At 34.4% G+C, this 27,271-nt stretch overlaps 1 protein-coding gene across 10 annotated transcripts in view; it reads right to left on the bottom strand.

The window, feature by feature from the left end:
* Positions 1–27,271, bottom strand: part of DCAF6 (DDB1 and CUL4 associated factor 6) — a 131,330-nt gene that overhangs the window by 19,565 nt on the left and 84,494 nt on the right. For 5 of the 10 annotated variants that reach the window (XM_038542618.1, XM_038542620.1, XM_038542624.1 and 2 more), the window contains 5 exons: positions 19,659–19,776; positions 14,607–14,719; positions 13,380–13,466; positions 12,879–13,206; positions 7,816–7,857 (listed from right to left, as the gene is read on the bottom strand). In XM_038542618.1, the coding sequence (XP_038398546.1) occupies positions 7,816–7,857; positions 12,879–13,206; positions 13,380–13,466; positions 14,607–14,719; positions 19,659–19,776 (688 nt within the window). The remainder of the gene's footprint in view (positions 1–7,815; positions 7,858–12,878; positions 13,207–13,379; positions 13,467–14,606; positions 14,720–19,658; positions 19,777–27,271) is intronic. The other 5 variants (XM_038542621.1, XM_038542622.1, XM_038542628.1 and 2 more) reach the window with 2 other exon arrangements.

Below are 27,271 nucleotides of genomic sequence, written 5' to 3' on the forward strand. Positions count from 1 at the left end.
TAAACATTAATCCAATTATATCAATTATTGCTTTGAATATCAGTGTTCTAAAAACACCAATTAAAACACAGATTATGGGGATCCTTGGGTGGCTCAGTGGTTTAGCGCCTGCCTTCAGCCCGGGGCATGATCCTGGGGTCCCGGGATCGAGTCCCACATCAGTCTCCCTGCATGGAGCCTACTTCTCCCTTTGCCTGTTTTTTTTTTTTTTTTTTAATTTTTATTTATTTATGATAGCCACAGAGAGAGAGAGAGAGAGGCAGAGAGACAGGCAGAGGGAGAAGCAGGCTCCATGCACTGGGAGCCCGACGTGGGATTCGATCCCGGGTCTCCAGGATTGCGCCCTGGGCCAAAGGCAGGTGCCAAACCGCTGCGCCACCCAGGGATCCCCTCCCTCTGCCTCTGTTACTGCCTCTCTCTTTCTCTCTGTGTCTTTCATGAGTAAATAAAAAATTTAAAATATATATATAAAAAAATAAAACACAGATTATCGGAGTGGATCAAAAAACATGACCCAACCATCCACTGTCTACAATAAATCCACTTCAAAATAAAAACTGACATAGCTTAAAAGTGAATGCATGGAGAAAAATATACCATGCTAACACTAAACAAAAGAAAGCAAGAATAACTCTTTCTTTCAGACACAGCAGCCTTCAAAGTAAGCAACATTTTATCAGGGATAAGAAAAGCATTACATAATGTCAAAGGAATCAGTTCTCCATAAACAATCCTTATTGCGTATGTGCCTAACCAGAAAGGGTCAAAACACATGGGGCAAAAGCGGATAGAAATGCAAGGAGAAACAGATGAATCCATTATTATAGCTAGAAACTTCAACACACTTGTCTCAGAAAGGGGCAGACATTGGAGGGAGGCAGTAAAGACAGTTGAACTCAACACCACCACAAATCAACTGGATTTAATGGACATCTACTGACTACTTCATCCAACAACAGCACAATACACATTCTTCTCAATGGAACATTCACCAAAATAGACTACATTCTGGGTCATACGACACACCCAAAAGACTGTTTGGTATTAGGGCATCTGCAAGTGTTACCTACTGTATTAGCACATTAAAGGAGAAAAAATATATGATAACCCAATAGATTTAAAAAATGTACTTGAGTCAATCAACATTCATTCATGATAAAACTGTTAGTAAACTAGGGCAGCAAAGAACCCCCTAACCTGATAGAAGGTATCTGCAAAAACCCTAAAACACAAACCTAAATAAACTCACGCAGACATTCTTTTCAAAATCAGGAGCAAGGTGTGATTCTTACTATCCTCATTAACCAATATATTGTAAGGAGTAAGAATGAAAAGTAGGAAATAAAACTCCTATTTGCAATGATATGACTGTCTACAACAAAACAAAACAAAACAAAACAAAACAAAACAAAACAAAAAACCTACTAGGAATTTACATACCAATTAATAGATAAAACAGAAAAATATCTAGGTGGATCATTATACAAGTCAACTGCATTTCTAAACATCAGCAACTATTAAGAAAGCATAAGTTTTTAAAAAATTACCTTTACAACAGCAATGGAAATGAAAGTGTCTATAAATAAGTTAAAGAAAGATATTCCTGTTTGTAGGCTATTATAACATGTTACTGAAAGACATTTTTAAAAAGACCGTAAATAAATGTAGAAATAACTTAATATTGTGAGGATAATCAATTCTCCAAATTTATTTACAGGCTTATTACACCTATAATCATATTCTGATGACTCATGTGTGGAACTTAAAAAGTTGATCATAAAACAGACCTAAGGAAACAAAGAGTAGCCAAGTCTCTTTTAAAGAAAAATAAGAGACTTAGAAGACATTAAGACTATAAGCTAGAGTAATGATAAGAGCATGGTATTGATGGAGAGGCAAACAATTGTCCAATGGAATGAAACAGAGCCCAGAAACAGACTTGTGTTTATATGGAACTCTGTAATATGACATGGGTAGCATTGCAGCTCCCTGGGGAAATTCAACATTTAATAAATGAACAAGGAAGATAGGGCTATGTGGGCACAAATATATATCACAAATAAAGATCAATTCCACATAGATTAATATCTTAAATTGTCCAAAGGAAACTTCAAAAGAAAATTTTCAATTTTTGAAATTTCAGGGTAAGGATTTCTTAAATAAAAGAAAATGATATGAATTAAAGAATGATAAAATTCAAAATTAAGAATGGTTCCTCAAAAGACAACTTAAAGATAAAATAAATCACAAACCAGAAAAAAATATTTGCACACTTATGATAGCAAATTAGTATAAAAATTATTAAAAATTCCTTAATAATAAAAACTCAATCAACATGGAAAAGTAAAACAAGTCAATTAAAACAACCCAGTAGAAAACTAATATGGCCAAAGAACAAATGAGAGATGCATAAACTCATTTTGTAAATGGAGAAATGAAAATCAAAACCACAAGATACCACTGTACACCAAATCAATTAGCAAAATCAAAAAAAGTAACAAAACCAGGTTGTAGAGAAGATGTGGATCAATGTAATTACTTAGTGACTTTATTAATTTACACCCCCATTTTGAAAAACAATTTGAGATTATCTTTTTTTTTCAATTTGAGATTATCTTGTAAAATTAAACCTTCCATTCCTAGGTATGCACCCCAGAAAAACCCAAGGAGACATATTTCAGAATGTTCAAACCAGCACTGTTAATAACAGCAAAAACTGCAAACAACCTAAATGCCCATTCACAGGAAAAGAGATAAATTATGGGACAGTCATATAATGGATTATTATACAGCAGAAAATTGAGCATCAGCTACACATAACAACATGGATGAATCTTAACATAATGTTGATGAAAAAGAAAGGGCAAGTCCTAAATCCCATATCCAGTATGATATTCTTTTTTATAAAGTTTAAAAGTGGGTAAAGCAAATTAAATGATATATTATTTTGGCAATTATGTTTGTCATAATTTCTTGTTTAAAGTAAAGCATGATAAATATGACATTCAGAAGAATGGTTTTGCCCCCGGTAAGGTGGGCAAGGGGAAAGAATGGAGGACAGTACACATGGATCTAAGTTATTGGTAGTCTTATTATTAAAAAATGAGTAAAGAAAAGGAACCAAGCATGAATTAACAATGATAGTGTGTCACAAACCAAGAATTACAAAAATAGAATTCTCCCCCTTCTTAAATTAGGTTAAGAGTCCTTAATAATGCCAGTGCCTGTCCAAAACTCTATTGCTGCAATTACTATGTTATATGTGTCCATGTATCCCACTGAACCAAGAGCTAATGAAGGCTGAGTTGTCATTATCTTATATCACTACCATCTGCCATGGTGTTTGGTTCATGTAGATTTATTGAATGGATAAAATAATAAATATGAAATTGATTCATCCAAGAATCTCAAAGGAAAAACTAAAACATCTCAAGGTATCAGCTATTTATTTGGGAGACAGCATTTAAAAAACAAAACAAAAACCTAGAATGAATCTAATATATAAGTGACCTAAGAAAATTAAATCCTAGATTCCCAAGTTTATTATTTAGATCCCTTCCTTTTCCCTGAGAGTCTTTGCATTTTATTAATACTACATATTCTAGAAAAATCTGTTTCTAAATGGTCAGCAAAATTTAAGATAATTCCAAGCTTACCATTAGAAGTTATAAAAGTCAGAAAAAGTCTATAAATACTAGAGAGGAAAACAAACCATGAGAGTCTCCTAACTCTGGGAAACAAAGGGTTGCAGAAGGAGAGGGAGGGTGGGGAGATGGGGTAACTGGGTGATGGGCATTAAGGAGGGCACATGATGAGATGAGACTGTTACATGATATGTCAGGAAATTCAATTTAAATAAAATTAAAGAAAAACAGTCTATTAGCCCTATTTAAAAAAATAAATAAATTGGCACATTCAGTTGTTAGAGAACTAGGTTAAAATATAAGAAGAAATGAAACAGCACTAAAAATATAAAACATGAATTACTTTGCCTATTGTTTCTAATATGGTAAATCTTTTTATAAAACACTATTACAGGGGTGCCTGGGGGGGCTCAGTCAGTTAAATGTCTTGACTCTTAATATCAGCTCAGGTCTTGATCGCAAGATCGTGAGTTCAAGTCCACGCCCAGTGTGGAGCCCACTTAAAACAAACAAAAAAACCTCCCACCATTACATATAGCTAGAGTGGTACAAATTAATTGATATTATTGGTGTTATTAAAATGACTTGTGGAAGAACAAAGAAATTTTAAGGCAGAAAAAAATGGCCTAATCAAGACTGAGAGACGACTGATTTATTTAACCTACCATTAAATGATTTAAGGAGTAATTTAATTAGCCAAAGGAGTTTAATATAAAAGGACTATAACTAAGGATAGAACTTAAAGGACAGGACTACAATCATAACAGGTGAATTCTGAGTCAACCTATAGGAAGAAATTCTTTGCAGGTGTGAAAGAGTCTTCTAGTCTAGGTATCTAATGAACTTGATACACTTTAGAATGTAAATTGGAAGAGCATTTTCCAAATTAATAGTTGTTTTTTTTTAGGTGTTCCACAAAATGGGTTTGTGGAATGTGGAAAATAATGGGTTAAGTAAAACTAAACAGTTTTTTGGTTCCAAGTTTTCTGAGAGGTTTTCTTATGCCAGTTTTATGAATCTCAAAAGAGGTTATACACAATGTAGTATTTCCCAAATTTTGTGACACCATGGTAGAGAACCAGAGCACTTAGGGTAACATGAAAAAAAAGTACTGCTCAGAGACTTCTGGAGGTTCCTAGTCCAGAGATCTTACTGTTCTGAGATTGCTCACAATGTTTCCTCGGACAACCACAAAGACACTGTGGGGGGAGCAACCTAGCTGGCCATTAGAATCACTAATTCAATCCCAGGCTACCCAGGGTGGGAAGTGAATAGAAAGCTCATGTGCACACTTTCATTGTGGTACATAAAACCCTAACAACTTGGGGGCATACAAAAAGACCTAGACATGAGCTGTGTGTGTGTGTAGGGGTAGGGAATGCATTTTCCCCTCAAAATGTACTAGTAGAGCTAAGGGAAAGCAAGCCTGACACTGCTATCTTTAGAAGGGTCAGCTTCCAAGGCTGGCCTTTGGCTGGTGTCTGGAAACTCGATTTGTGGGGACATTCCCTACATTGTTCTGCTTGCCTGGAACACTGCCCCCTGCTTGCCTAGATCATCTGTAACAAATAACGAGAACACCTACTTTCCTTCTAGGTCTGGAGTTCAGATAGTTTTGTTTGGGTGTGGAGGATGTCTACACAACCAGCCCCCAATAAAAATGCCAGATTTTGTATCTTAAGCAAGCTTCTCTAAACAGAAACACTACATAGGTGTTACGGCATTTTATTGCTGAAGGAAGGAGTACATTATACAGCCCATGCCGGGAAGAAGAATGTTGGAAGCTTATGCTTAGATTCTTCCAGACTCTGTCTGATGTGTCTTTTCCTTTGTCATAATTACAAGTGAATCTGAGTTCTTTGAGTCTTTCTAGGAAGTCATCAAATATGTGGGAAGGTTGTGGGACCTCTGAAACAATACAAGTTGATGTTTAAACAATGTGTGGTTTAGAATTACCAACTCCCCCACATCCCCGTGCAGCTGAAAATCTGCATAAGACTTCTGACTCCCCATTAACCTACTGATAGCCTACCATTGACCAGAGAAGACTTACTGATAGCATAAATAGTCGAGTAACACGTATTTTGTATGTTGTATGTATTACATATTGTCTACTTACAATAAAGCTGGAGAAAAAATGTTATAAAGAAAATTGTAAGGAAAAGAAAATTTATAGTACTGTAAACTTCTAGTATTGTACTTATTAAAAAAATCTGCATCTAAGTGGATCTACACAGTTCAAATCCATGTTATTCAAAGGTCAACTGTAATTCATAGTTTTTTCTTTATTTCAAGTTTAGGAACTCAAAGGAAGAAAACAATAAGCCAGATCATCTAAAGAAATACGGAGGAAAATTTAGTTAGCTAGAGTTTTAGATGAAAAGATGTTTTCTTTGCCAACTCTTATTTACATATCCATGTATGTGTTATTATGCTGGCCTTAAAGGTGTTTACATCTTCTATACGGCAACATATACACGCAGAGTAAGTGTTATAAGGCAGCATAACAGATACATGTAAGGGCACACAGAAGAAACGTGCAGTCCTACCTGAGACTAAGAAAAGTATGGGCCAGGAAAAGTTTTAAAAATAAGCAACTTAAGATGAATGTTGAGATAAGGTGGCCAACCTGATGGTGATGGTGACAGGAGGGCATTTCAGGTTGAGGGCACAAGTGAATAAAGCAACAGAGGCACTGAGTGTATTCAGAGACACTCCAAATAGGTCTGCTGTAGAGAGGTTCAGCAATTTTTGGCAGCAGCTACAACAGAGAATGCCCTACATAGCAGGCAAAAGAGCTGGAGTTTTTCTGTAGCACAGGCACTGGAGAGCCAGTGGGAGTGGCTATGATGAGGACACAGACTGCAAGCAGCAGGAGGACCATTGGGATAGGAGACCAGGTAAGAGGTGATTAGGTAATAGCAGTTGAGTGAAGAGTAGGGGTGACTACCATTTTATTTATTATTAAAAGAAATAGATCAAATATGGCACCTATGATTCAGAATCTCAGCATATTACAGTAAAATACCTTCACAGAACACTACTGGACAGCCCCTAATGAAGACTGGCTATGTGAGCAGTACAGATATTAACATGTAATAATTCTGTTTCTAATTCTATTTTCTTAATTTTATCTTAAGCAGAACTCCTACATTCCCCTGCCATCCCCATCTGCTAAAAGGGGAGGCAGACTGAATACATGCTCGGTGTCACGAAACAACTATCTTTACTGAGAAACTACCCCTGATGATCTCCATGTAGGGAAGAAATAAGTAAGGTAAAGAATGAGTCTAACTCAGCGCTGAGTGAAGAGAAGCATCACATTTTCTGCTTTGCTGCTGTTTATTAGTTCATAACTGTAAAAGCAAAAACTGTCTTTGCATACTTGAGATAAAAGGTATGAAGCAGAAAATCAAAAAGCCCTGAAACAAATTCCATTTTATGTTTTATAATCCCCTTTGTTTTAGAAACTAATGAATGGTAAAAAACAGACATGTTGTCACTGGAATTAGGGACAAGATTGATTTTGTCAGTAAACCAGGTTGGGGGTAGATGAATAATGGGATTAAAGTTTAAAGTTATATTTAAAAATGTACCCCACTGTTAGTCTTCAAATTACAGAAGTGTCTCAGAGTTACAGACCATCTTGATGTGTGACATTGTTATTAAGCTATTTAAAAGAAAAGTTTTCTTTAAAAAAAAAAAAACTGAATTTTAAACCTACACAGAATTAGACTCAAGTCTACTTTTGCTTCTCAAGGGAAAAGAGTATATTTTAATAATAACAAAAAGTTGCTAATGCTAATTGGTAGCCTAATCAAGTTTTTAGAAAAAGCAAGTAGCATTCTTCAACAAAATATTCAAAATGAGTGACCAATACTTTAAAGTACATCATTTCAGATTATAGTTACCTTATCATATGACACACTTGAAGTGAACATCAGTTACATCTGCACACAGGAAACTTCTTTTCATTCTATTCTCATGCAGTGCATGCAGCTAAATATAGTTTGTGAAAAGCAACCCGCTTTACAATGCTTAGCACTTAGAGTTCAGTAAGTTTAAAGAAGTATTAACTGTTAATAGGAAAGGTGGTTAGCTGTGGAAAAAGAGGACCTGGCAAATTCATCATAAAGAAAAAATAAAATAATGAAGGAACATACTGAATTACCTCATTATTCTATCACCTATTGTTGTTCCTCTGATATTAAATCTAGTGAAGGGAACACAATAACTAAAGTCACTCACAAAGACTTCAAAAAACCAAATATTTAAAGCATTCAGGTCACCACTTCTATCATTAATCACCTAAATCTAAGGAAACGTTTGTTTCCCTTTGTGATTTAAGGTCTTATGTGAGACTATGTCATTTGACTAAATGTATCTGAGGAAATTAAAGGAACAGAACACTCACAGAAGACAGATTAGAAGGAAGACAGTGCACTTAATCTCTTTTATCTTTAAATAGATTAGAACCTCCCTGGTTACAGTGCAGGGAACTGCTCTGACTCACATCACCATATCATCCACTGAGACACCTACGTTATGCTCCTGGGGCTGTGCTGCTCTTTCAGAAAAAAATAATTAAGCCCTTAGCTGACTCATTTGTCCTAACCATAGACTGTATAGCAAGCAAGCAAAAATAACAGGGATTTTAACTCTCTAGGAGTTCAGTTCTTTGTCTCTAGTTACTTTTTTCTCTGCAATTTTCTTCAATAAAGAATACACTTGAATCATTAGAAATACTGAGAGTGATCATAATGATGGCTAAAGAGACAGTGGTAAATTTAGAGAACACAAAGAACTTTACCAATAAAGGCCACGTTTCACAGTCCAGAGTAAGTAAGTGGAACTACAGTTCTATGCATATAAAAAATACTTTTTAAAAAAGTGGTTAACAGGTAATAACTTTAATATTTATGGGAAAAAATCTTTAGAACACCTTGATTGAGCCCATAACTAAAAACTTTAAAGACTATGTGAGAACTTCTTCAGGAAGCTCACTTAGATGCTTCTTAGCAAAAAACCTCTTGGGTTTGGCAAAACAAAGAGCTACCAGCCAGGCCATCATACCATTTATTGTAAAAATTGATTTGGCACCATGGAAACAGTTTGTGTGAAAAACATATAAATAGAAAATCTGACCATGTTCCTTTCATTCCAAGGGCCACACCTATATTTCTAAATCCAGTAAATAAAAATCACTAAGGGATACCACATACTATTTTTATTTGTTTTTTTTTTAATACCATGATTGGAAGTATGTGTTTATTTCTTTCTTCAATTTAGTTTCCATTTAATGTTCTATGCTCTTGCCTTAGACAAAGTTAAAGGGGACCAAATACATAGTAATTTAGAGACTGACTTCATTGTTTTAAACTCTGGATATCTACCAGTAGAGGCATTTTACCACAGACTATAACTGTTCTTCTCTAAGACTGATTTGCTATAGAATAGGAATTAGCAAACTATGGCTTTTTGGCCAAATGAGCTAGTCATCTGTTTTCTAACAGCTGGTAGGCAAAGAATAGTTTTTACATTTGTAAAACATTTTACAGTTACATTTAAATGGTTATATAAGTACCTACATAATAGCCTCCGTTTTGTCTCTAGGGCAGCAAAACTTAAATATTTACTCTGGCTTTTCAGGAAAAAGTCTGCTGACCTCTACTATAAAGAGTCCTAGTTGTATTTGTATCGAGACTAGCTATCGTTAATGAGAAGAGCATTCCATTTTAAAACATCTATGTTAGTTGTTAAGGCCTTTATCTTCTAAGACAGTTCCTTCTCATGCTTGATCTCAGCCTAAAAGTGAAAAACCAAGTCATATTTATCTAACCAAATTATAAATGCAAATCTTTATAAAGAAATCATTACTTTGCATTGCAAAGAACTGTTCTGATATTTTTATTAAATGTATATCAAAAATGGCTTAGTTATGGGCAGCCCAGGTGGCTCAGCGGTTTAGCACCACCTTCAGCCCAGGGCGTGATCCTGGAGACCCAGGATCGAGTCCCACGTCAGGCTCCCTGCATGGAGCCTGCTTCTCCCTCTGCCTGTGTCTCTGCCTCTCTCTCTCTCTCTCTCTGTCTCTCATGAATAAATAAATAAAATCTTAAAAAAAAAAAAAGGTTTAGTTATAAACTTTTCAGCTTTCATTTCAAAAATTAAACTTGGGGCAAAAAATTGAGATCTACTATTATAATTTTTATACACATTAAAGTACAGATCTAAGTATATACTCTAATCATATTTAATTTTAGGGCCATTTCTTTACTCTAACCAAACTAATCTTGACTGGGCTTCTCAAGTGGCGGCAACAAGGGAACTTTAAGACCTGTATCTTTTTAGTTGAGCACTTCATCCAAGTATGAACTATAACCTTAGATACTAAGAGCCAAATGGCATGATTTTTAAAATAGAGCTTTGAAATCTTTTATCCTTTTGGAAACAGAAATTCTCAGAAATCATATGCCTACTTACAAGCTGGTAAATGATTCTTTTCATGTTCTTAAGAAGCAAAATATCTTAAGTTTCTCTCTTAAGAATAAAAGTCAACATACCTATTCTCCAAATAGAGAAGATAAATGGGCAGTTGTCTCAAGGGTGAAGGATCCTTAGAAAGGTGCAGAAATATTAAAAATATACCTTATATAGGTAGTTCAATATTTAATCAAGATGGTGCTAAGAAAGTTAGGAACTATAAAAACCATTTAGATAAAAATCAGAAGAAAGATTTTTCACCATTTAAAAATTTTTGGCAAATAGTTAGAAAAGAATAATGCAAATTTCAAAGAAGAACTGATGTAGTGGTGAAGAGTGACTATAATCCTTTAGCATCACCTTAGTATATACATCTTTGTATATATGAAATATTGTATTTCATTTATTTATTAAAACTGTTTTCCCCATTTTTATAACTAGCTTGTGGATTTGTTCTCTCTTCTTTAGTTCCCAAAGGGTAAGAACTTTATTATTCTTCTATTATTCTTCAGTAAGTTCACCCAAAGAAGGTTTCAGATCTGAATCCAACCTTGGGAGTATGAACTCAAGAGTACGTGTATGGAGTGGGGTCAGCTCTAGGCAACTGTCCCTGATTTCCCTGCCTCTAAAAGATTCTGCTGCTCTAGTTTAGCATCTGGGTCTCTTGAAACAATGAGGCTATCAGGTGCCAACTCTGTGGGAGATCCAACCCCTGGGGGAATCCCTAAACCATAAATCATCTAAGTATTATGAAAATGGTAAGTAAATGATAAAGCTCAATAGAAAGATATTATAGTTTCTAAGGATAATACATCACAAGAAGTTTTAGGTTCTCTAGGACCCACTTTCCCTACCAAATCTTCCCTTCCCACTGATGTTATACTACTGTGTTTAAAAAAATAAACAAGCAAAAAACCTTTTTTGGTCTAGAATATACAAAAACTCTGCTTAGCACCTCAGTTTCCTCAGTTATAAGGTAGGCTTGATATAAAAGTGTTTATCAGTTAGTTTGGATAGAAGATGCTAAATAATTATGATTTTTGCAAGTATCTAATATCTATTAAATATATTAATTTCTTATTTAAACAAATAAACTTGGTTAAGTGATATGGTCCATTTTACTAGAAAGTATAAACTTAAACTTTATTTTCAATTATGACCTTAACATCATTTTTAGATACAAAGTACAGAAAAAATCAAGGACATATGCTCACTTATATAAATAAAAGGCCCTAAGTGTACAACCTTAAAATAATTATAGACTCTATCTCTCTACCTTGGGTTTTAGAAACCATCAATTTGATTTTCAAATTGTGCTCTGCTTGCCAACCTTATCTGTATACATCAACTGGTGATATCCCTCTGGGTATGGAAAGAAATGGAACTAAGTTTTACTTGTCTAAAATAGAGACTAAGAATGCTAAAGACTAAAGAGAAGATGTTTGTTTAAATCTTTAAGTACAAACACTGGGAGAGATCACTTCCTTTACATGTAAAACAATGCCACTGCGAAATAAACATTCTGACTAAATATAACTAAAGGAACTATCCTTTCCTGGGTTTTGATGAACTGCAAGCAGTACTGTTTGGGATTTTTGCTCGTCCTCTGTCAGTCTTTACCCCTAAAGCCATACTTATTGTAATTGCTTTTTAAGTCTGAGTAGCCACACAGACATCCAGGTTGTTTAACACAGCTATCATTTATTTAGTGCTTTCAAAGTGGATAGGTCCTACTTACTGATTGATGGATTTCTAAAAATTCTTGTAACAATTCTAGATAGTTATAACCTTATTTCATAGATAAGGAAACCAAACCTTACAAAAACATGAATTTAAATGAGGAAATACAGCTAAGTAGTAAAAGCAAGATTCAAATCCATGTCATAAAGTTTTTGATCATTAATTTACCATTAAAGAATGGCAATGCCGTATAATATTTTTATTATATTTTCCACTTGACAGAAATGTCAGAATATTTTAAAAGCAGTAGTATATTGAGCAAGGAAGTATGTGAAATGGTTCTTCAGATCTGTGTGAACTAGGAACTTAAAGATAAAATTTTATTCTCTGGAAAAGGGCAGAACTTATAATGAGATATGATAGCCATATCTGCAGAAGCAGTTTTTGAAAAGTATGGAACATTATGTGCCTTAAAAGATTTATTTTATCTACTAAAAAATAAGATGTATCCGTATGATCACACAAAATAAAATATGAAAGAAGTATACATGAGCAATTCTTTATCATAGTTATATTTGTTACTTGGTGTAATTTTTCGTTTTCTAAACTAAGTTATTTAGTAGAAAACACAGAAAAACATAAGGTTCTCAAAAAGAGAACTATCACACTACCTTAACCCAGGGTCAATAAAAAGCAGAAAAACTATTAAACAAAACAGAACTGATAAAGGCCAGGCTGTCTACAGGGACCTGACAGCTAAATATAACCCTGACTTCGTACACAACCTGTTGGTCATTCTCCACATTCCTTTCTCCTGATGTGTAAATTGAGGAGCAAGTCTCAGTGCTAGAGATACAAAGCAGTAAGACTTTTTATTCCCTTCTTAACACACAGTTTGCTCAAAGAATGTAATACATAAAATCATTTACAGTTTAAAAAATTCTGTGAGTTTATACAACTGAGATACCCTTAGAGAAAGCAACTGTAAAAAATGGAGAGATTCCTTTATGTGACATCAAAGTCCTGTGAATTGTATATTTTATAATTCATTTTAATTAAAAATTTACCAACCTATCACCAGGTCCGGCTCGATACCTTGCACCTGGGATCAGGACTGGGTCATCATCACTGTCATCTGTATCCTGGAGAGCAGAGTCCCTGGCTAATGTTTCCTCATGAGCCAAAGGCCCGATGGCTTCTGTTTGTGACTGAGGCTCAGGATTGGTGGTATTTTGACTGGTAGCACCTTCAGTGCTGGGTTGATCTGAAGTTCCTGGTTCCTTGCCTTGTTCAGACGAAGTGGATTCTTCTGGAACCTCACAAGAGCTATCAAGATTGAAGTCATTTCTTTCTCCTGAGCTGGAATCCAACGGCTCAGATGTTAATTTATCTGATTGTGCTATCAGGAAAAAAAGTAGAAACAGTTGGTCATGTCTGCAACACTGTTTAATGTAACTTGAAGCTCTCTAACACATCTACTTGAAAATGGCCTCCAACTCAGAAGAGAGTAATGTAAATTACAGCTTATTTTCCCACATGAAGCAACTGTCTAAAGAGAACAAGACAACTCACCTATATCTATACGTTTCTCAATTGTGTTTTCTGCAGATGTACCTTCCTGATATGTTGTCACATCCTCTGATGATTCTTCAAGAGCTTCTGGGAAATAAACCAAATTATCATTAAATCCAATTTTTTTAAATAAAAATAAACACTAATAGAATACTGTAGCTTTCCTCTGTATAAACAGTTCCTAATCCTTTTTGGATCACAGAATCTTCTGATACTCAGATCTAACCTCCCCTCAGTTTAATGCAAATATACATGTACATACCAAATTGTACAAACACTGTCAAGGATGGATGAGCAATTCTACCCACTGCCTCCTCCCAAAGTCCATGCATAGACCTTCATGAACTCTTCGTGAAGAATTTCTGCTTTAGCTTATCCCTCACAACTGACATTACTCAGTCTTGCCTTTTTTCTAAACTTCACAAAATCTAAAAACTGAGTATTTTTTCTATCCCTTTATTGTGTATTTGGTATAATTTCAACTACCATGAACAAATAATAGTTAATCCTACTATAAATTCTGTTTTGGCCACTGAAAATACTTATTTCTGGGATTTAACCCCAAGACCCATTAGGGACCAGTCTTTTTTGCTCCTAACTGCACATCTGCTTACCAGATACATATTTAATTCTTGTAAACTATGTTATATTAAAATATCTATTCATTTAATCAAAAGCAGAATTCATTTATTCCTTCATTTACCAAGTATCTGTTGAAAATCTATTGTGTTCCAGGCTCTGGACTAGACACTAAATTTCACATAATGGTCATGGAAAATATTCTAGGAAAGGGTTCTGAAAAAGTCCCTAAATGGCATCTCCTATATGAAATAAGATTCACTGAGAACCCATTCAAATTTTATTCCTTTTTTTCCCCTTTACAAGCTACCTACCAATGCAGATACTTTGGATTTCACTGCTAGGTATAAAAACAGTAAGGTCTTTCAAACTAACATTTACATCTCACATATTTTCAGTACAATGACCACTGTCCTGGCTACTGTGTCCAGACAGGGACACTGTGCTTCACTCTGACTTCCCATCTGAAATGCGTAAGGCTCCTGCCATTTGCATTTGCTATCTGTTCATCAATAGTAATGTATGCACTATTAAGGCAGAGATAATTTACTACAAACAAGAAACAGAACGACTACACCGAAGGAACAGAAAGTAGGTAGACATCCAACACTGGGGTTTCGTAATGACAAAAGCAAAACAATGCCATACTGGTGTCACTGTCTCCCGGTGGTTGCACAGAGCTCTGTGGGGCCAAGGGTCCCTCCTGACCCTCAGATTTGCAGTGGCTCCCATTTCCTCTAGAACTTGAGGCAGTACTGCTCCTATCATCAAAACAAAATAAGTGGTTCCACCAAGAAGTTAATAAATATGAACTTTTAGGATAATTTTTATATTTTACAACTAGAGATACAGAATAAAAAATTCATAACAAAAAATGTAGGATTATTTTAATAGTACTTGTAAAACACTACTTTCAAAATCAAAGTGATTATTCTATCCTCTTTAACTTTAAAAAAGAGGTTTAAAAATATAAAAGGACCACTTGTGTTCACGGTGTTGATGCTTCTATAATCAAGTATATATTTCTATACATTTCTATTAAAATTTAATATAATTATATAGACAGATGCTTCACCACATCCAAATTCTTCCTGGTTTCACAGACTTTGATCATATATCCTTTCAGATTTTATTGTTCTAGGCTACTTTTAAATTAATACTTGAAAAGAAATCTGGATAGTTCTTTGGTCTTGGAACTGTCCCTGTGTGGATCATTTCCACTTCTGGGTGGTTATTCAAATACGGCAAGTAATTGAATACCATGGTTTTGTAGAAGGCTAGGGTAATGCTTCTTGTTTAGTTTTAATACTTACCTGATAATGACTATAATTCTGTCAGCATTTTTGGCTAGAGCAGAATACTAGATGGATTTAAATAAGTAATTTTCAATGAATATTCTGTGATAAATCATGGCCTATGTGTAAGGTGGGGACTGAATGGAAAAGACAATAAGAGGAAAATGTACAATGATCTAAGGTTAAAATTAAGTTCATAGAAATGCAATAAATTCTTAGATTTAAAATAAAAGTGAACAAGAAAAAACAGCTTAGGAGTTACAGTAACTTAAAAACTGTAAATTACAGACCTACAGCAGTGACTCGACAAACAATGCAAATTATCATGGACTTTTTGCCAAGATTTTATAAAAACCCTTTTAGGCTAACTGCAGAAATCAATTTGATCTTTATTAAAGGGCACCCATGTATAATATGATATATTTTGTAAAAGAATACATTATCTACATGGGTATGTATGCAGAGAAAAATGTCAGAAAGGATATGCACCAATGTTAAGTGTCATCTCAGTAGGATTATTTCAAGTGAGTTTTTCCATACGTTTCTCTAGATTCTGATTTTTTTGCAACAAACATGTTATTTCTTTTTAGTCAGAAAGAAATATATAGCAATTTTGGTAAAGAGAAGCTGATATGATATATAAATCTTTTCTTCCATTCAGAAAGCTATGATACACGAATAAATAAAATGCTTTGTGTTTAATAGTTATGATAATTGAAATATTATGGTACTGATGTAGGAAAACAGAGCCATTAGTGGAAAAGACAAATGTAACCAAGTAAATATAAGTAGCATGTTAATACAGTATTTTAAGTCACAGAAAAAAGAATAAATTATTGAGTAAATGGTACCGGAACAAAGGAAGAGTCATGTGGAAAAATTAAGCTACAGCTCTACATCATTCTTTATGGCAGAATAAATTGTAGAAGGATTAAACATGTATTTTTTATTTTAAAAATCACAGAAACATAAGAGGAAAATAAGAAGAAACTTTCCCCCTAATCCTGGGAAGGACAGGCTTTTCTAAGCATGAGCTTACAAGCTGAAACCATAAAGAAAAACTACCATAAGTAAACTGAAAGACAAACAACAAACTGGGAAAAATATTTGCAACAAATGAAAGACAAATGGTATCATCATCACTTAATCCTATAATAAATAAATAGTTCTTATAAATCAATAATAAAAAGATAAACATTACAGTAGAAAAATGGGCAAAGGATATGAAAGGCAATTTACAAATGAAGATAACTATAAGGGTGGCACCTGCACCTATCACCTGCCCATCAGTGTGCTAAGTGCTAAGTACCTTTACTGGGTGATCTCATTAAACCTTCCTAACAAACCTCTGAAACAGGTTCTCTTAAATATGCCCATTTTCAGATGAAAACACTGAGATTCAGAGAGGTTCAACAGCTTGTCAAGTTTAACATCTATGTTTTTAATGTGCTCTATTGCCTGATCTGTCAGCAAAGAAACTAAAATAAAAGCGAGATACCATACTGGCAGAGATGAAAAGATTGCTACCTTTTTGAATTTTCCTTTTACCATTGTTTTCTTTTTTTCTTTCATAATCAAAAAAAAAGCTAAGTACTTTTTGATAAAGAAAAAAGAAACTAATGACAGAATAATTCACGGTCAGTTTTTAGAGAAGGAAACGTAATATTCAAAAGAAGAGTGGGATCTTTGCTAAAAAATGTTCTGATGAGATTCTTTATAAAAAAAAAAGCAGCCTTTTCTGTACAGGAACATGAGAGTAGAATAGGAGAGATAGATATAAAGAGTGAAATCTTCTATGATCTTAAATTACGTATTAAGATAAAGAGCCATAGAGATCACGAATGATTATAAGAAGTTAAGTTCAAACACTAAGGCTCATTAAGAAAAGAGAAATTCTACTGACTGTTCAGCCTTCTAATATAATATCAAGAATCCAATTTCTTTTTACTATTTCCACTTTTCTCACCACCCCTCACCTCTCTCTTTATTGTCATAGTCTTTCAACTGGTTGCCTGGCTTCTATCTATGGCCTATTCTCTACACAGCAATCAGAGACATCCTACGTTCTTTTAAATACGCTCCTTACTTACTGGCTGACCTTTGCCATTACTTTCTCCTTTGGTCACTCCACTCTAGCTACAGTGGTTTTCTTAAAGTTCCTTGAACATACTCGGTCTGTTCCTGCATCAAAGCCTTTGAACTGGCTTTTTCTCTGCCTACAATGCTCTTCCTCCAAATTTATGCATGGCTCCCTCCTTCTTACCCTTCAAGTTTTTGTCCAAATGCCATCTTCTCAATGATGCCTACCCTTGCCCTAGGTCTCCTAATCACCCCTTACTTGCTTTATTTTCTTCCATAGCACTTAGTACCTCCTACTGTACTATATAATTCACTTATTTACTATTTATTGTCTATCTTCCTTCCCCTAGAACATAAGTTCCAATAGAACAGGGGTTTTTTTGACAATTTTTTTTTCACTGATGTATTCCCAGTGTCTAGAATAATATCTGGAACATAGAAGGATTTCAATAATATTTGAAAATACTACTTAACCAAAGATTTTAATGTAAAATACAGACACATATAAACACAGATGGAAACCAGTGAACTGGAATAAATAATATCACGTATCAACACATAATTATATATTAACAAATAATATATAACTACATATTATTCATATATTATACTAGCATATAATATATAATAATATACAATTGAATATGTTAATATATTAATTATACCAGATAATTAATATATTGGTTATAAGATGATTAATATAATTATATGTTAGAAACTGATACTTTCATTTAATGGAATGCTCATTATTTTATTCTTTAGTTGCTACAGCATCAAGAATAACTAACATTGGCTCCTTCAGAAACACTGAGAAGGAAGATGCTGGGGTTGTGAAATTATATTAATATAAGTATATTAATCATATATTTTTTTTCAAATAGACCACTGCTTTATTTCAATTTCCAACACCAAGAACAAAACTGGTTAGTTCAAAATAAACAAACAGCATAAATGTTTTACCACCCCTGGCCAATACTTAGTATGTTGTCCCAAACCAGTGGTTTATTTTTGCCATCTCCAGGTAAGGGACCAGGCTCACGATGAAGTATTCTTCTGTCTCTTTGATCCACACCAGCTCCACATACACTTTGCCTTCTGAGTCCACATATTAATCATATACTTATATCAATATATAATCAATTATTTATGTATTAAGAAAGATTATATTATCTGTGTATTAAATCATATTAATATAGTAATAAATTTAAATCCAAAATTTTGGATGCTGTCTCAAGCAAAAAGCCATGAGACAATGTGAAAGAATATAAGAAGCTCACATAATTTGTTTTTTTTTAAACATAAGATTTAGCTAGATTAATGAGCCATAAGTATAATAAAAAATGTCATTAAAGACAATCTAGACAAAATATAAAGTACAATCTTACTAGTAATCAATTAAATAAAAATGACAATTATTTTAAGATCAAATATACCAAGTACACAAATTAAAAATAAATGAATATATTAATATTGAACACAGGCCTGGGGACAGCAACATGTGTGTACTTTCCTATGCTGCTGGGAGAAATGTGGTGACAGAAAAGCCCTCTGAAAGTAATTTGGCAATATCTTTTGACCTACATAGAATTTACTTTTAAAAATACATCTCAAATCGATAATCTTAAAGGTAGGAAAAAGCTTGTAAACAAAGATTTTCATTATTTTAAAAAGAGGTAAAGAAATTTACTGTCCAGTGAAAGGGAAATGGTTAAGTAAACTATGGTAAATCTAACTGATGGTATATTACACAGCTAGTAAATTCATATTTATGAACATTAAGTAGAAATGTGGGAATATTTATTATGGAGTTAGGCCAAATAAATGCAAGAAAGAACAGAATATGTTCTGTATAATTAAAATTACATTTTAAAACCCAAAATCATATATACATGTATATGTATATGTGTATATATACACACACACATATATACCCACATACCTATTAATAGGACCATGACTGCAAAAAGCTTCAAAATGTTAGGTTTATTTTTTGGCACTCACAGTCCAGTGGTGATTTAAAAAAAAATTTTTTTTTTTTTTTGTCTTTTGTATTTTCTATCAGAAGAAATACTCCAGGACCAACAACCTCAGAGTCTCCTGGGAAGTCTTTGGAAATACAAATTCTCTGATCCCACCTCAAATTTAACAAAGAGTGGGGCCCAGTATAATCTGTTTTAACAACTTTTTCAAGCCATTCTGAAGCACACTCAATTTGAGAACCAATGCATTACAGCAACAAAACATAAAGATGAAGTGTTAAAAATAATATCTAATACAATCCTACAAAATGGCTAAGAACAGCTTTACAAAAATATTATGAACTTACCATTCATCTGTAAAGTTCAGTTTTATTGTGCTTGTAGTTGTTCCTTCTGTGCTGTAGTGCAAACTTAAAACTGGTTCACCTGTCCCTGGTTTGGGGCTCAGCTTTTCATTATTGTTATCTGAAAATTGTGTTTAAAACATTTGAAAAAGTCTCTGAAACCAATAAAAAGATGACATTTCCTAAAATTTATAAAACTTAAATTAGGTTGTCCTTGTCATAATTCTTTCTCACAGCTGTTATGGTTCTCACTTAAAGTTCAAAAGCCAAGTGTTACAGAAACACTCTATTCCAAAGTGGCATTGCATCAAATTCTAGCTTTGTGTACATGACTCCCTTTGATTCAGATGGAAATTACACACATTTGAGAACCATACTAAGTCATTAGGAAATCAAAGAATATTAACAAGCAATGAGATATGTTGGAAACTGATACTTTCATTTAATGGAATGCTCATTATTTTATTCTTTAGTTGCTACAGCATCAAGAATAACTAACATTGGCTCCTTCAGAAACACTGAGAAGGAAGATGCTGGGGCTCCGAAAGAAGTTGTTCAGTAAAAATTTTGCAGCAACTGAAGTCTATGAAATTCTTTCTGTTCTTTCAAATTCATAGATCTATAATCTAGGAAGGGAGTATAGCCTGCACTCTATTGGGAGGGGAGGAAAAGAAAACAATGTGCTTTTGATACTTTTAAAACTCTCTTTGCTACAAGACCATATATTTTGGTATGTTTCCTCTTCTCTTTTGCAAGGAATTTTGCAAGGAATTCGTTTTCTCAATTATGGAAATGGTAATTTCACCATAAGACTCGACAGGGAATGTCCATGATATATATCTATCTCAACATATTAAATCTTTGTAAAATGGCAAATAATATCAAGAACTTCTACAGAAATTAATAAAGACCAGTACAAAGCCATCCTTCCCCATGTCCCTCCCTTCCTCCGGAAAGAGTACATGGATATTCAAAGACAAAATAAAATAGAGCTTAAAATTTCTTTCTTTTTATGATGATTAATAGCTTGGAGAAACATTAACATATATAAAAAATACAAACTGCTATATAATCAAACATGTAACATTTCTGCCAGTTGCTTGCAGAAAGAATACTCTTCTGTGATACAACCGTTTTCTTGATACCAGTTCAAAAACTGATATAACAGTACTAAAAATAAGCCTTCTGCCTTGGAAAATAACAACAAAGGCAGTAGCAACTTCATAAAACCAAAGTCGCTCAGGCTTTTCAGTTATTAAGTTCACTTTATATTGCAATGGAGGCCTTGTGTCTTTTTGCATTCCTCTTGAAGATGCTGGTGGATTTATTAAGAGAGAATCTGAGAGGAACCTCTGCTCTAACTTTTATCCTGTGAGAGGGCAATTAACAAGACTTCAAATATAGAACTACAGTGGAAAGGGGAAAGGATTCTGTCCAAGAGATGAGAAATCAAGTTGGTAACATAACTCAGGACTATCAGTTCTTAGGTCTTCAATTAGAACTTACGAGAAATTCTCTCCGATATTAATATTTGAAAATAAGAGTGTCAGTGAATTATAAAGCTGGCCTCCCAAATGGTAAAAACAGTTTCTGTACTACTTTTGCTAGGACTATGTCGTTGATATAAACAGCTGCTGGAAATAAATTAACAATCCATTACACAACTTTCAAAGATTCAGGTTTACATTCAGTGTTTTATAGGAGGTATTTTATCAAACGGCATTCTGATAAAACTGAATTAACAGACATTTAGCTTACATAAAATTATCAATGGGACTTTTAAAACATTTGTCCTACCCTTGACCTTCCTTAAAAAATTTGCTGTTGGTCACACGTCCACACCTAGTTTCCCCTTATTCTTAATTACGTTGCTGAAATCTTTGTCCTACTGCTGCCCAAGTTACGGTCATTTTAGGCACCCAGAACTGACGAGGACAGACAGTGGAGACTGAGAATGAAGCAGGAAACCAAGAGGCAGAGCTGGGGCTCATTCTTTAATTATCTCTCACAACACTTTATAAGTGCTTTGCTATTTATTTTTCTTCTATGGTAAAGAAGGAATAGAAAACAAAAGCAGCTGTGAGAGAATTACAGGACTGAATCTCTTACATCCACCTCAGTTACAGATGCTTGTTTTAAGAAGCCATTTAAATGCTGTATCAAAATTTTCTCTTTTGAGTAAAATTAAAGAGACAGAGATCTGAATGCTATTACTATGGGAATATAGTAAACAAAGAGCTGTTTGAAGGTCAAAATGGTGTAAAAATATCTTATTTAAATGTATACAACACCCCCCTCATGGAAAGCATGAAGCTTCCTGAGATGATTGATGCTAATGAAAACCTTCTTTCTTATGGTATCTACTACAAAGTTATTCTTTAACCTCTCAGGAATATAATCTACATACTGCGAATCATGCAAAACATAGTGATATTCATTTAATTTATGAAATGACTATAGTTGACAAAATTTGTACATTTAGGTTATAAATAAACTCACCAGCCATGGGTGAAATTGGCCCATCACTGTATAAACAGAATGCACTCTTCTGTTAGCTACACAAACTTCAGACTCCCGAGTCTAGTTCATTCCTTGAAGACTGTGCATAAATAATGAGTGCCTCTGGCAGAAACACCACACAATGCAGAACTGACGCATTAATTAGAGTATCTATCTAAGGTTTAGGATTTATCTCTTGGTTTGTTCCAGTCTACCTTTCCTAACTTCAGACTCTTCCTCTTGATCATATGTACCCTGTCATGTTGAGTTTTCTCAGAATTTAAGATTCCTGGCTTACTAATGAATTAATTCACTTTTTTTTCCTGATAAAATACATATTTTAAGGTAGAAATACCTAAGAAAAATCTACTTTAAAAAAAACTAAAAAATTAAATGCTTCATTTTTACTGTACTTGAAAAAATATTTATAACCATTTAAATTTTCCTTAACTTGCTCTATTTGTTAGCAGTTGGACACAATCTAAATACTGTGTTATTCAAAGCCTTATTTACACAATGCACAGAAATATATAACGAAAATATTTCTTGCTCAACAGAAGTTTTAATTTAACAGCCAATGGGGTTAGAACTAAACAAATGATTTTATATAAAAAAGCACCATCATAATAATAACTAAAATTTATTAGGCACTGGGATGCCTGGGTGGCTCAGCAGTTAAGGGTCTGCCTTAGGCTCAGGGCGTGATCCTGGATTCCAGAGACTGAGTCTCACATCAGGCTCCCTGCATGAAGCCTACTTCTCCCTCTGCCTATGTCTCTGCCTTTCTCTCTCTGTGTCTTTCATGAATAAATTTTTAAAAATCTTTAAAAATAAATCATTATGCATTACTATGTCCTAGGAAATCCAAGTACTCTTGTTTAAACCTTTGCAGCATGTATACCCATGTGCACTTTACAGATGATGAAAGTGGTGATTTTGAGCTAGATTTTTTATTCTAGTCATCTAGGCTTCCTTCTATGTGAAGTTCCTACTTGCTATGCTGTCTTGGAAATGAATAAAAAGTAGAAAATAAAACTGCTTAAATAAATATTTCAGTTAAGAAATATCAATTGTTGGTAGTGCTATTTGTCTAATTCATAGCAGCAATATTAATGTAACTGATAAATGTTTTGATAGCCCAAATTGTCACTTTGGCCCCAGACTACTGGAAAACTACACTGTATCTTCTTGCAGGGTACTTAGTGAACTATTTCTCCTTCCTCTAAAAACATTATAGGAGAATAAAATTAATTAAATTATGGTGCTCTTAGCACAAAGGCAGGGTAGTGGGGAATATCCCTTTAAGTTGTTGAACACTGCTGAAGTTTAATGATGGCCATTTTATATTGCTTAGTAAGAATAATTATTAAAACAACTGATGATAGTAGCTGGTAACAAGGCAAACTACCACCTATTTAAAGACACATGTTTCAGAAGCACAATAATAATCACATAAAAATCAAGACGACATCCTGTAAAAGACCTCATTTTCGAGGTTACAAGTGAATAGTCAATTACATGAGACTCTGGAAACCAAATTTTAAAAACCCTGTCCAGATATGGTATAAGAGCCTTTCAGGTTAGTGTATTGACTCAGGAAAAAACTTCAGAATGGTCTGGAATATAATTAGATACCTTTTGAGCCTTTAACACATGAACCACAAATACACTTTTTGGTAATGTACATATACTTAAGCCATTTAATCTGTGCACTGACATTATGAAATTATAATCCTTTATGGTTCTAAAAAAACATGCTCAAAGACATACAAAAAATTAAGCGTGCTAACAATAGTACAAAATACACTATCCTGGTAACTAAGTTTGCATATCATCTAAATATTGCTATGGATGTTTCTTGGATTTTTAGCTAGGGTATCCCTGGTGACCTATCCTATATGTAATTTTAAAGAATAATCAAAAGGAAGATAATTAATGAGGATATGGCCACAATAATTTGTTTAGAATCGCTCTGCCCAACATTTTTCTGTCACTGGGACGCTATCATAACTATACAATCATACATTAATCATTCATAGAAAAAACAAACAAACAAACAAAAAAATCATTCATAGTAGCTTAGGTAACCTGTGGATAACACAGAAACTATTTCTTTACTGAAAGTATTTTCTATTATGCAAAGAATTTGACACTTCTCATTCCATTATGTCAAATGTTAAAAAAATCTAAAAGGAAACTTTTTTTCTGAATTCTGAATTCTCTAAATTCTCTGAAAAAATGTAGATACATCAAAGATAAGGTTCAACTATCTCCCCAAATTTTGTTCCCCAACTTACTTGGCTTACATAGAAGGAAAGGCAAATTTTTCAAATATAGTTTTTAGAACAATGAAATAACTTTCACTTTTATAGGTCAGGAATCTGTACCGTTTCTGCAGACCTCAGACTACTGGATACCCAGTTCTTCCAAACAGTTGTATAAGGAGGCTATTCTGATTCAAAGTGGAGAAACTATTTTTAGGAGTAGATTCTTCACAGAAATCATCTACCATACAGATACCGGGTTTAATTCTAAAAATTAGTGTTTTCAAAAAAAATAAACTAAAAAAAATTAGTGTTCTCACTAGTGCAATCTGACTTTATAAATTATGTTTATGAAAGCCAAAACCAAACAAAGTACAACTTCACTTTAATACGGATATTTCTTAGGAAATTCCTCCTATAAAATCTTTTGGAAAGAATATTCTAGTCAAATTTTCTCCCTGAAAATCAAAACTCAACCTTTGTGTCAATTATACTAACTTTAATCCAAGTTTCATCTCATAACACAGACATGTAAATTGAACTTAAGCACGGGTTTGGGATACATATAGATTCAGACTGTGCCTGGTATCATATTGCCAGTGATGTTTAGAATTTATGGGTTGAAACGTAGCTATCACCTCACTTAACACAACCTACGCTCTCTTTAGCCTGCTGGAGACCTGTGAGTCTTATAGCTCTCTGTGTATAAAAGTCCCTATTCTTTTTTTTTTTTTTTTTTTAAAGATTTTTTTAATTTTTATTTATTTATGATAGTCACAGAGAGAGAGAGAGAGAGAGGCAGAGACACAGGCAGAGGGAGAAGCAGGCTCCATGCACCGGGAGCCCGACGTGGGATTCGATCCCGGGTCTCCAGGATCGCGCCCTGGGCCAAAGGCAGGCGCTAAACCACTGCGCCACCCAGGGATCCCTAAAAGTCCCTATTCTTATTTCCCATTTAGTCTTTAGGGAGAACAGACAGGAAGAAAACAGGTAAAGATGCCCACCCCACATGGGACATAAGCCCTACCAAAATCCTCATCCAGTATCTCTTTTCATAACTGTTTCCCTAGGCATAATCTTTTTTTTTTTAATTAAATCTGGGGGGCGCCTGGGTAGCTCATTAGGTTACACATCTGCCTCCCGCTCATATCATGGTCCCAGAGTCCCGGGATCAAGCCCAACATGGGATTCCCTGCTCTGTAGGGAGTCTGCTTCTCCCTCTGACCCTCACCCTGCTTGTGCTCTCCCTATCTCACCTGTTCTCTCTCTAAAATAAATAAATATTTATAAAAAATTAAATCTGTAATACACTAAACAAATTAATATGTTAAAAAATGTGCTTCCAGATGAAAATGAACACGGTAGACAGCTTCAGAGAACACACTCTTTAACCACTTTCACTCCAGCGATTGTCCACCTTGCTTATTATTTTGAAATGCTTTTATTTCTCATCTCCCATTTCTTCACCTGCTGCTCTACTGTGGCCTCTGTCTCTATCAGCCTGTGAAACCGCTCTCACTAATTTAATATCAATCTCCTCCACATTAATTTAGTGGAGAATTTTGGAAACTACTTGCCCTATCAGCAGCACTCACATACACAGCTCTCCTGTATTTGAGAATTTCTCTTCTCTTAATCTCATGACACTGTGCTGGTCTACTCTACCCCTGACCTCTGTGGTTGCTCCTTTATCTCCTTTACCAGCTCTCCTCTAGCAAAATCTTTAATTTGGGGATTTTTCTGATTTTGAGATATTTTAAACATTATACTTCCTCCCCTCACTTTTTTATATTCATCCTGTCAATTTCACCTACTTTTATGGCTTCAAATACCATCTATATACAGACAATTTCCAATTTATTTCTCTAGCTCTGACATCTTTCTTTTTAAAAAAAAAAAGGGGGGGGGGATTTCTTTTTCCTTTCCTTTTCTCTCTTTTCTTTCTCTCTTCACACAAATTATATATATATTTCATCCATTTATTCATGACAGACACAGAGAGAGGCAGAGACACTGGCAAAGGGAGAAGCAGGCTCCAATGCAGGGAGCCTGATGTGGGACTCGATCCCGGACTCCAGGATCACACCCGGGGTGAGGGTAGATGCAGAACCGCTGAGCCACCCAGGCATCCGTTTTTGTTGTTTTTTAAAGTAGGCTCCAGGCCCAGCATGGGACTTGAACTCCTGACCCTGAAATCAAGTATAGCAACTCTACTCACTGAGCCAGTCAGGAACCCTGACATCTTTTCTAAGCTTCATATCCATCCAATCAACTCCTAACTGACTTTTCTCACATCAGTGTCTCACACAGATAACTTAAAATCAACATATTCAAAACCAAGCCTGTAATGCCCATGTCCTTGTATGCATCTCCTCTCATACTTTACTCCTTTTTCAGGATATATATTTAATAAAGTATCCACCCACTTAACTGTGCTCAATCAAAACCTGAGAGTCGCCCCTGCAGCAGGTAGAAATGGTATCTGTTCATCTCCATCAGTAACACCCCAAACAGCCACAAATATGTGAAGACACATTGTCTGACCCTGTGCTCTCCAACCAGCTTGCCATTGTTAAACCTCTCCCATATAGAAATTCTGGAATTGTTACTGCAGTTTATACTCTGGACTCCTCCTCAACCCCTTGCCTCATTCGACTATTATCAAATACTGTTTATTCTATATCCTTGATATTTCTTGAATCTTTGCGTTCTCTTGCCATACTTCTATCATCAGGTCAAAATCTTTATTACCAAGAGAACTTCCTAAGTGATTTGGTCTCTAGTCAATTCACCATTATCTATTCAGAACAAAGCAGATCAGGCCATACTCTACTTTAAATACTTCCTTGGCTT

The sequence above is a fragment of the Canis lupus genome, chromosome 7 (assembly GCF_011100685.1).
Source record: "Canis lupus familiaris isolate Mischka breed German Shepherd chromosome 7, alternate assembly UU_Cfam_GSD_1.0, whole genome shotgun sequence".
In the NCBI taxonomy this organism is placed as follows: domain Eukaryota; kingdom Metazoa; phylum Chordata; class Mammalia; order Carnivora; family Canidae; genus Canis; species Canis lupus.